This window comes from Malus domestica, chromosome 06, assembly GCF_042453785.1.
Source record: "Malus domestica chromosome 06, GDT2T_hap1".
In the NCBI taxonomy this organism is placed as follows: Eukaryota; Viridiplantae; Streptophyta; class Magnoliopsida; order Rosales; family Rosaceae; genus Malus; species Malus domestica.
The window spans coordinates 18048686-18060668 of NC_091666.1; the positions used below are offsets into that span (position 1 = coordinate 18048686).

The 11983-nt window shown below is 38.8% G+C and overlaps 1 protein-coding gene across 1 annotated transcript; it reads right to left on the reverse strand.

Annotated features, from left to right (window-relative positions):
- Window positions 1-9685: 9685 nt before the first annotated feature.
- On the reverse strand, window positions 9686-11119 carry LOC139196685 (uncharacterized). Its single transcript, XM_070823046.1, has one exon. It carries the CDS (start codon window positions 10908-10910, stop codon window positions 10623-10625), a length of 288 nt encoding a protein of 95 aa, XP_070679147.1. The 5' UTR covers window positions 10911-11119; the 3' UTR covers window positions 9686-10622.
- Between the last annotated feature and the right edge of the window lie 864 nt (window positions 11120-11983).

Genomic DNA, 11983 nt, shown 5'->3' on the forward strand with positions numbered 1-11983 from the left:
AGGGCCTCTCCTGACATGTGCTTGGCTCACTGCATTGACTGCCTGGGGACGAGCATTATCGTGGCGATACCCTTGGTTATCGCGGTAGTGTCCCTTACTCCTTTTACTAAAATGAGACTGGTGAGGATGGAAATCTTTCCTTTTGCCCTGAGATTGATATGTCTGTTGACTTGGCAAAGTATTAAGTAAGGCAGGGGGAGGCACCGCTGCCGGTTGGAAGGTCGAGGTCTTCTCATTTGGTTGGATCTGGCTTCCACTTCCTACTTGCTGATAAGGGGTGGTTGTGAGGGGGGGTTTCCTTTGATATGTCATTGCCTCAGTGGAGGCATGGTTGTAAGCCTGTGAGTAAGTCTTCCAAGTGTTGGCATTGATCATGTACTTGAAGAAACAATCATGTAGGCCTGTTATGAAGGTTTTGAGGGCAGTCTTGTCGTCTGCCTCGGCACAACAGGAATACTCATGGCTGAAGCGGCCAGCATACATACGTAATGACTCGTCTGGCTTCTGGCAAATAGTGTACAAGTCATCTGCAGAGTGTAAACGATTGGTCTAGAAAATGTGTTGAGAAACAAACAGTTTCCTCAATTCCTCAAATGAGTCTACCATCTCAGGTGGAAGACGGCAATACCAGTTTAGAGCTTCACCAGAGAGGGTGGAGGGGAAGAGAAGACATTGCTCTTCGTCAGTGTGCATCTGGTATGCCATGGTAGACTCAAAGAGGTTAAGGTGTTCAATCAGATCCTCCTTTCCAGTATAGAGTTGCAAGCCAAGCTTCTGCTTTGTCTTTGCATGAAGGGGGTGTCGATGATCCTCCTTGTAAGAGGGCCAGGCCTAGGTTGGTTCCAATCAGGTATCTCAGCTTGTCGTTCGGCTTTCAACTTGTTTACTTCCTTAAGGAGTTGTAGGACAAGAGGGTCCTGAGTGGAGTCATGTACCACTGGAGCTTTCTTTCGTAAATCTTTATCTCCTATTGGAAGTAGGAAGGTTTGATCAAGAGCATGTGGCTTTTCCCTGGACTCGCCATACTGACTTCCAAGGTATGTCTGTCGGAATATCTCTGAGTCCTTTATACCTTCGTGTTTCTCTAGAACTTGTTGCCCTTTCCCCAAATTGGTAGCCGGCCTAGGACATGGGAGGGGATCGAGTCTTTCAGAGACCTTTGGGTCATTGATCTTCGAGCTTACATGGATGGGATTGTCTCGACATTGCTTTAGGAAATCTCGACAGTCGTAAAAGACGACTTTCGATCCTTCCACTCATTCTGTAAGGAGGTGTCTTCCTCCATTTCTTCTACTTCCAGTCGAAGCAGCTGGGTTGAAAGAAGTCTCATGTTGATCAATGTTTGGATGATTAGCTCGCTCCTCATCAGGGATACCCATGTCGAAGGAAGGTGACCCTCCGTGTTAGGGGGCACCCAGATGATGGTTGATGTTCACAGGGGTAATAAGCTCGCGTGTTTGAGTACGCCTAGTTTCGTGGAGCGTCTCAAAGAGCTTCTCATACTGCTCTTGGAGGACCTCATTCTTCATTGCTATCTTGTTGTTCTGAGTTTCTAGCTTATCGACTTTAGCTTGAAGATCAACTCTCTTTCCTTCATTCTTTCGTTGCCTCGCACCAAGTGCAAGAGGGGTGTCATTCTGCGTGCTGTGGCTTCCTTCGCTCCCCATGTTGAAGAGGGATGCTTGGTTAAAAGAGAGTGTACGAATGGTGGAAACCAGCTTAACAAAGCCGAAAAGAGTGGGAATAAGTGTCGTTTCCCACAGACGGCGTCAAATGTTGATGCACAAAATCAATAAGGACTTTGGTACAACAGAAAGTGTTAAGTTTGTGACCTTCGCTAGATTGCTCCGGTCACTAGTGTGGATAAGTATGTAAATGGATAGAGACAGGAAAGCAAACACAAGATGTACGTGGTTCACCCAGATTGGCTACGTCCACGGAGTAGATGAGTTCTTATTAATTGTGAAGGGTTTACACAAGTACATAGGTTCAAACTCTTCTTTTGTGAGTACTAGTGAATGATTTAGTACAAATGACATTAGTAAATATTGTGAGAGAATGGTCTCTATTTATGGAAGAGAGTTTCTAGTTTCATTCTGACATTGACACGTGTCGTGTTGTGATTGGCTTCTGATGTTGACACGTGTCACGCTATGATTGGCTTCTGATGTCGACACGTGTCGCGTTGTGATTGGCCTCCTGGTTGGAGGGAAACTTTTCTGGGTCCTTGACGGTATAACGTTGACCGGTGCTCAGTAGTTTCGGGATTGGTCAAGTATGGTACAAACAATACTAATTTATAATTGGTGAGTGATTTTTCAAAATAATCCTTTAGAACAATATTAAATAACCATTTTGTTGGATATTCAATGATTCTCAAAAGATTCAATTAGACACAAAAGTATGTTGTTGTTGACATTGAACAATAGAGTTCTCGAAAGAGGAAACATGGTTATTCAGTTATTCGATAAGGACCAAAATGATCAATTAGTAAACTGATGCGACTTTCCAATTTTTGTCCCAAAAGGCAATGGTCATCATAATCCAAAATTGATGACCAAATAGAACATTGGTTTGAGAAAAATAAACCAATACATCTTTAAATCAAAACTTAATCAGTGTTGCCTAATAAAAGACATTAGTATTGAGAATTTGCATAAAATAAGGACATATTGGAACAATAAACTTGTCTAAAAATTGGTACCAATAGATGTGCACAAATGAGTGAAACAATATCCCATAACACAACCAATTATTTGAAGTCCCAAAATTCAGCAGTACTAAATTATTTGTAAATTCACTGAAAACTCAATTCTTGTTAGGTTGTCATGAACATTTTCAAGTATGAACTACACATAGATGGCTACTATTTCGCAAAATTTGATGATTTTTAAAATTTTATAAGTGAGCCAAAAAATGAATTCGAAAATGGAGGTGCTGCAAAAACTACAGAAAAAGGTTTAGTACAGACCTGAGATTACAAAATCACCAAATATTCATTGTTCATCTGATATGCATGCAAAGTTTTCAGACATAAAGCAAACATACAAAGCTGTTAAATCCCAAAATTTCATAATTTTTGAGACATTACAAGTGTACTAAAAGAAAATTAGAAATGGGATGTGCTGCAGAAACGGCAAAATTTTGCAATACATACCGGGGACTAAATAATTCACCAAAAATTCAATTTGTCTCCAATATGCCTGAGAATTTCCAGAATTGAAGTAGACATACATTTATTGTCACCAAAAGTTCCATAATTTTTGCAATCTGAGAATTGGGCTAAAAATAAAATGGAAATGGAATGTGCTGCAGAAGTTGCGTAAATTCTGCAGGATAGTCCCGACATTAAAAAAAAAACACCAATAATTCATTTGCAAACCAATGCTCGTCAAAATTTCCAATTTGAAATAAATATCTCAATGTATATCATACTAAAATTTCATGAATTTATCAATTACATAAATATATCAAAATAATATTACAAAGACACTATTCTGCAGAAGTATGCAGAATTCCAGCAACATGGTATCACACTTAAAAATTTACCATAAATCCATTTCTGGTCCAAAAGACATGAAATTTTTTGCATGTATAGAGTTCATTATATAACATAACATGACATAATTTCATCAAAATTGGAGATAGGAAAATTTATCAAATTATTGTTCTGGAGCGGTGAATGAAATTTACAAAATCTTCTAAACAGATCACAATAAAATGAGATACATATGCACTGATGAGAATTTGGCTAAAGAATGACCATTCACTATATATTTGCTACACAAAAAGCAAATAGGTAACAAAAATTCATTCTTTTGGTGATTACGACAAACAAGGCATCCATTTTCACCATAAAAGAAAAGGATTTAGTCATACAGACAACTTTGCTTAAAGTCTACATCAGCAAAATATCCAAATTTGGTAACCATATCAAATTTCAATGCAAAAGCCACACTAGTCCTTTTAATTCATTATTCCAAAAATTATGGACCGAACTACAATATTTAATCATGCAATCAATAAGCTGATGTAGTTAAAATATAAGTTACTATAGGTAGAAAATCTCAAGACTACCACTACAATTCTTCTCTTTAATACAAGGGTAATAGATTCATGAAAAATAATAGAATAAGAGTGAGCGGAAGCATGAAAATCCTAGAAACACATAACGATAGGATTATTTTATAACAATAAGAAAATTTGAGAGGATCCATGTATACACAAAAAAGAGGGAAAACAAGAAGACAAACCTCACAAACTCATAACAAAATTCCATATTAATTCGTAGAAGTATTTATATATAGAGTTTGAAAATAATCGATATCATGTAATTTATTCAAAAGCATAATTCAATTAAATCATACCCATGTTTCCTAATGGCAAGTGATTCTTGCCGAAAGACTCCGAAAATGACCAAAATTTTAAACTTGACCATTGACAGCGTGAGTAGTCACTAAAGAACGGCTTGCCGGTGACCGGTGTGTGAGACAAAAATTTGAAACACCATGAGAAGCCATAGTAATTATTATTGTAAATAGGATTCCAAAACAAGGAACCCTAAACACTGTCCAGCAGCTACAACAATGCCATCCAAGTCAATCTTGATATTAATCATATTAAAATAATTAAATCAAACTATTTAGATGCAAATTGTGACAAGCCTCCAAACTCCAGAAATTGATAATATACACACATATTAATTAAGGTCACAATAAATTAAGAAGAAATTATCAAATTAACCAGGCGAAGATCAAAATTCAATGCAAAATTTTATATATATAGCTTTCATCAAATAAGTATAGCTATAAACAAAGCAATCAGATTTGCTTCTTAATATCACGACATGGCTAAGAAAACTCATCTTCACGTCTTCCCATGAAAGCAAAACAAAACCATTTTGATAATTACATGAGAGTCATGAAGTCAGAAAAGTAATTATAAAAATACTCTAAAAATAAGCGGAAGCCTCAGGATCGATAAGTAAAAGACATTTAACAAAAACATAAACTAATTATGCCTTCAGTTTGTCAAAATTTGTTCAAAGTTCAAACAAATTACCTATAATCCGAACCCCAAGCTTTGCAAATTCCCTAATAGATTTGTATCTGTAGACAAGGAACAAAGTACAGTATATGCATAAGTAATTTCAATATATTCAAAACCAACCATATGATCGTGGAACTTCTGAATCCTAGACAAGTTGAGTTGCTCTGATATCACATGTAAGATGTAATCTGAAAATCAACAAGTTACTAGGATCACATATATAACAAATATAACTACAATAAACCAATCAAACAATTAAAGGGAAATAAACTTATCTTCCAAAGCGGAGGAAGAAGAAGCCTTGATTGCTAGGGTTTCAAGGAGGAACTTCTACACTCTAGCAGTCGAGAGTCCTTGTGCATAGAAATAGGGTTTTGCAGTAGAATAAGATAATACTGTGAGTGCAACGACCTCCTAATATATATATGTACGCTTATCCCTTTAATCCGGCCTATTAACTGATTAAAGGGATATTCCAAATCAATTAGGATTTCATTAGAGTCCTAGATGGTAACAAATTATTTGTCAACTAATTAAGGTTTTCATGATTAATTACACTAAATAAGGACTCTAAACCTAACCAAATAAGGCTCCATAATTTTCTCAACTATTAACTTGGATTGACCAAGTTACCTGTATGTTAAGAAACAATGAGCACATGTTCTTTGACACTCACAACTTACAACCCAATCACACACAACTTGAATCCAATTTCAAATGGCAGGAGAAAATAACCGCTTGAGCAAATGGACAATCAGAAAAAACATGTAATGCTGGCTCCGGAGAGGAACTACAAAACACACAATTATTGTCCACCACCACTCATTTTTTTTCTCCACATTAGCAAGCGTAGGAAGGGAGTTGAGACAGGCCCTCCAAACACACACTTTTGCCTTTCCGGGGATTTTAGCTTGCCATATAGCTCTCCACATCGAGACCCCCACAGTGCTCGAATGTGAAGAAAAAGCTTGATTACACATAGAATATGCGTCTTTATATGCACTTTTCATTGAAAAATAAACCGTTAGCATCATAATGCCACATCAGTTTATCCGAGGGGAGTCTGCCACTCAGCGGGATTGAGAGAATTTGCATAGCATCACAAGATGTAAACAACTCGTTAACCAAATGAGGTAGCCAGGAAGCCGATTCAGAACTAATTAAATCCGAGACATACTCCACCCCACAGTTAGCAGGAGGGGGTGTGAGGGGGCGAAAAAGGTGTGGACAGTCAAGTCATCTATCTTGCCAAATACGAATTGAGTTACCATTCCCCACTAGCCTGTTAGGGCTTAAAAAGACTTCACTACTTTGGAGATGTTTATCTCACAAAGAAGAATGTAACGCGGCGGAATTGATAGGCAAGAGAAAGAAAGAACACTCAATGTATTACATAATTTTTATTCACTCACAAACTTAGTATAAGAGGAAACACTCAAACACTCTTAGAAGCTTTGTTGCTTCTTCTCACTCCTCACTACTTGCTCTCTTGGTTGTTTCAAATGGTGTGGATACCTTCTCCTTTTATAGGCCTGGATGGAACCTTGGAGAAGCATGGAAACATCATGCTAGATATATCTAGATAATTCCACTACCTTCCTATGCTAGAATTATCTACACTAATCTTGTATGTTGGTGGAATTCTCAGCATTCTTCTAGACTCTTCCTCCAACTTGAACTTTGCTAGAATTCTCTAGCATGTGCATGAATCTTTCTTTGTGCATGGGCTAGATCCATTATCTTTGGGCTAAGACAAGATTACAATTCAACAACCCCCCTTAATCTTGTCTTGTGACGCCGATTATGTTCCTCAATCTGACAAAGTCTTCTTGCCTGAGTGGTTTGGTGAATATGTCGGCGACTTGTTCTTGTGACTTCACGTATTCCACTTGCACATCCTTTCTTGCAATACACTCCCTTATGTAATGATAGCAGGTATCTATGTGTTTGCTCCTGTCATGGAATACTGGATTCTTTGCTAGAGCTATTACAGACTTGTTGTTGACATAGATCTCTGTTGGCTCTTCTTATGGCATGCTTAATTCTTTTAGCAAGTTTCTTAGCCAGATTGCATGACAGACACATGAGGTAGCAGCTACGTATTTGGCTTCGTAGGTAGAGAGGGTGACAATCGGTTGCTTCTTCGACATCCATGTGAATGCAATGTCTCCCATGAAGAACACAAATCCAGTAGTGCTTTTTCTATCGTCGGAATCTCCTGCCCAATCACTATCGTTATATCCAACAAGTTTGTAGTTACTAGAACTTGAATAGAGCAACCCAAAGTTAACAGTACCTTTAAGCTATCGAATAATTCTTTTGGCGATCTTTAAGTGTGTAGTTGTGGGATTCTCCATGTAGCGACTGACTAATCCGACGACATAGAGAATGTCTGGTCTTGTGCATGTCAAGTACCGCAAGATTCCAACTAAACTCTTGAAAAATGTTGGATCTACACTTTCTCCTTCGTCATGCTTGGTTAGTTTAACTCCGCACTCTACTGGTGTGGTTATGGGCTTGCAGTCTTCCATTTTGAACTTTTTCAGTATCTCTTTTGTGTAGCTTTCTTGGGAGATGAAAATGCCTTCTTTGTTCTGCTTGACTTCAATGCCTAGGTAGTATGCCATTAACCCCATGTCAATCATCTCGAATTCTTTGGTCATCACTCTCTTGAACTCTTCATACATGCTTGGATTACTTCCGGTGAAGATTAGATCATCCACATATAAGCACACAATTAGAATATCTTCATCTTTGACTTTGACGTAGAGAGCATGTTCATGAGGGCACTTGATGAAGTTGTTCTCTTGAAAGTACTTGTTGATGCGACTATTCCATGCTCGTGCGCTTGTTTTAACCTATAAAGAGCTTTCTTCAACTTCAGAACTTTGTCTTCATGCCCTTTGATTTCATAGCCTGACGGTTGCTGAATGTAGATTTCTTCTTCAAGGACTCCATTTAAGAAAGCGGACTTCACATCCATTTATTGAATCTTCCATTTGTTTTGAGCTGCCAAAGAAATTAGTAATCGTATAGTTTCCAACCGAGCAACGGGTGCAAATACCTCATCATAGTCGATTCCAGCTTTTTGACTATAGCCCTTCGCCACTAGTCTCGCCTTGTATCTTTCAACCTCACCATTGACATTCTTCTTTGTCTTATACACCCACTTGACTCTGATGGCTTTGTGTCATTTCGAAAGAATAGCGAGTTCCCATGTATCGTTCTTATGGATTGCTTAAATTTCTTCATCCATTGCTTTCCTCCACTTAGTATCTTGCACTGCTTCTTGGAAGTCAACTGGTTCACAATCAGAAAAGAGACAGAAAAGTGTAGAATTATCAAGTCTTTCAGTTACCTCATAGAGATCTCGTAGACTTTTTGTGCGTGGTACTTCTCTTTCATTTAGGTTCTTACTTGACGATGCTGATGCTGGTGAATTACCATGATTGGTTGATGTTGGTGAAGCAGGTGGAGTAGTGGATTCTTGTTGAACCTCTCTTGCTTGCTCCATCATCCCTTGTTCATTCTCTTCTTCAAACTGAGGAAAGAAGTGAAAATCACCTGCATGAGAGCCAAAATCCCATTCTCCTTCTTCATCAAACGTCACATCTCGACTAATCACTGTTTTCCCATTGTTTGGATTATACAGCTTATAGCCTTTTGAATTTGAGTCATAACCGATGAAGATGAACTTCTCACTTTTGTCGTCGAGTTTCGTCCTCTTCTCGTCTGGTACATGTACATAGGCTATGCTTCCAAAAACTCTTAGATGAGAGATACCTGGCTTTCTTCCACTCCATGCTTCTTGCGGAGTCTTTCCCCACACACTTCTTGTTGGTGACCGATTTGATAGGTAAACAGCACATGCTACCGCTTTTACCCACAACTCATTAGGCAATCTCTTACTTTTGAGCATGCTTCGAGCCATGTCGAGGATGGTTCAATTTTTTCTTTCCGCCACACCATTTTGTTGAGGGGATCTTTGAACTGTCAAAGGTCGACGAATTCCATTAGCTTCACAGAATTCTTGAAATTCCTTTAAAGTGAATTCTCCTCCTCGTTCAGATCTCATGGCTTTGATCTTGCAACCACTTTCTTTGTCTATGGCAGCTTTGAACTTCTTGAATAATCCAAATACCTCTGATTTCTGCTTCAAGAAATATACCCAGGTTTTTCTTGATAAAAATCATCAATGAAGAGAAGGAAATAATTATTTTTACCCAAAGAGCTTGGTTTTATTGGACCGCACACATCGGTATGAATGAGCTTGAGTGGCTTCTGGGCTCTTGTGGTCGACTCCTTTGGAAAGCTTTTCCTGAATTGTTTCCCAAGTAAACATCCTTCACAAACTTGATCAGGGAGACTGATGCACGGTAAGCCTCTCACCATCTCCTTCTTGGATAATAACTCTAGTCCCCCAAAGTTAAGATGCCCAAAACGAAGATGCTAAAGCTAGGATGTGTCTTTGTAACATGTTTTGAGGCACTTTGCAACATCATTTTGAATATTCATAGGAAACATTCTATTCTTTGACATTTTCACCTTTGCAATTAATCTTCCTTTGTCATCTCTAAGAAAAAGGCTATAATTTTTCATGTGAATATCATAACCTTTTTCTAAGAGTTGACCCAAGCTCAAAATGTTCCTTTTCATATTGGGCACGTAGTAAATATTTGAAATTAATTGGTGACCGCCATTTTTCAGGGGAATTAGGATGTTACCTTTTCCTTTGACGGGTATTTTGGATTCGTCTCCAAAAGAAACGTTGCCACTCACCGTTTCATTGAGCTCTATGAACATGCTTCTTCTTCCGCACATGTGGTTGCTGGTGCCGGTGTCAAGATACCATGTATAGTCTTGGTCTCCATCATTGTTCTGGCATGCGCTAGTAGCACAACGCCATTATCTTCTTTCTCTTCTTTCACATAATTGACCTTCTCATCAAGCATGTTGCTAGGAGCTCTACATTCCCAAGCATAGTGCTCAAACTTTTGACAATTGTAGCATTGAACTTGAGATTTTTCATACCTCAAGTTTGAGTCTTCTCTTCCACGACCATTTGTTGAGCTTCCTCCTCTTTCGTAGTTGTTATGATTGTTGAAGTTCCAACCACATCCACGTCCATGTCCACGTCCGCGACCTCGACCGCGCCTTCTTTCGTACTGGCTTCTCTTGTTGTCCAAGCTTTCTTCTTTCTTCTTTGGCTAGACATGTGTCTTGAGGAGCTGCTCATCATTCCCTTGCCTCTTCTTATGTTTCTTTTCATATGCTTGTAGCGAACCCATTAATTGTTCTATACTACTTTCTTCCAAGTTTTTTGTTTCTTCAATCGTCACAACAATGTGCTCGAACTTGGGGTCCAACGAGCGTAGTATCTTCTCCATAATTCTAACATCTTCTAACTTTTCTCCGTTTCCTTTTAATTGATTGGAAACGGCTATGACCCTTGAGAAATAATCAGAGATTGATTCAGACCCTTTCATATGTAGAGATTCGAACTCACATCTTAATACTTGAAGACGAACCTTTTTCACTTGTTCGGCTCTTTTGTAAGAGGTTTGAAGCTTCTCTTATGCTTGCTTGGCAGAGGTTGCACTCGAGACCTTCTCAAAGCCATTGTCATCTAATGCTTGGTAGATCAGGTAAAGAGCCTTCTTGTCTCTTTTTCTTGAATCTTTCAAATTCTCATTCTGGGGTTGGGACAGAGTAGCTTCATCTTCTGGCTCAGTGTAGCCTTTCTCCATGACTTCCCATACATCGTGTGCTCCCAAAAGGGCCTTCATTTTGATACTCCAATTATCGAAATTGTTTTTGTCGAGCACTGGAACTTGGAAGGCTGCCATAGCATTGCTGGCCATAGCTCTGGTACCACTTTGTTGGGGCTTAAAAAGACTTCACTACTTTAGAGATGTTTATCTCACAAAGAAGAATGTAACGCAGCGGAATTGATAGGCAAGAGAAAGAAAGAACACTCAATGTATTACACAAGATTTTTATTCACTCACAAACTTAGTACAAGAGGAAACACTCAAACACTCTTAGAAGCTTTGTTGCTTCTTCTCACTTCTCACTACTTGCTCTCTTGGTTGTTTCAAATGGTGTAGATGCCTTCTCCTTTTATAGGCATGGATGGAACCTTGGAGAAGCATGGAAACATCATGCTAGATATATCTAGATAATTCCACTACCTTCCTATGCTAGAATTATCTACACTAATCTTGTATGTTGGTGGAATTCTCACCATTCTTCTAGACTCTTCCTCCAACTTGAACTTTACTAGAATTCTCTAGCATGTGCATGAATCTTTCTTTATGCATGGGCTAGATCTATTATCTTTGGGCCAAGACAAGATTACAATTCAACGTAGCCAACGAGAACCTCTTTCCAAGATTGGTCTAGCCTCCATGATACCACTTCGACATGCTATTGGTGTAGGCCCCAAAGTAGCTTGCCAAAAGGAATTATGAGGAAAATATTTAACTTCCAGTAATCGAGATGCTAAGAATTTTGGGTTTTGATGCAACCCCCATCCTAGTTTGGCAAGGAGGTCGAGATTAAAATCATAGAGCGAGCGGAACCCAAGACCACCTTTATCCTTCTGGCGACACATACTCTCCCAAGAGAGCCAATGAGTCCATCTAGTGTCCTCACTGTCCCCACCAAAATCGACACAAAATACGTTGCAAATCCTCACATAAGGTTTTTGGAAGAAGAAAGCAATTCATCGAATAAATGGGAAGTGACTGACCAACCACTTTAATAAGAATTTCCTTACCCGTTGCACTAAGAAGGGAGCTTGTCTTTCCAACCCTTTAGCTTCTTCCAGAGACGATCCTTAATATGAGTGAACTGCTCTGAACGATTTCGTCCGAGAACAATAGGGGACCTAGATTGCAATCTTGTACATGAACCTGTGTTGACTTTTGAAGTT

What these genes read in the sequence shown, in the direction of transcription:
- LOC139196685 (XM_070823046.1), bottom strand. Translation starts at nt 10,910, where the DNA reads ATGGCCAGCAATGCTATGGCAGCCTTCCAAGTTCCAGTGCTCGACAAA.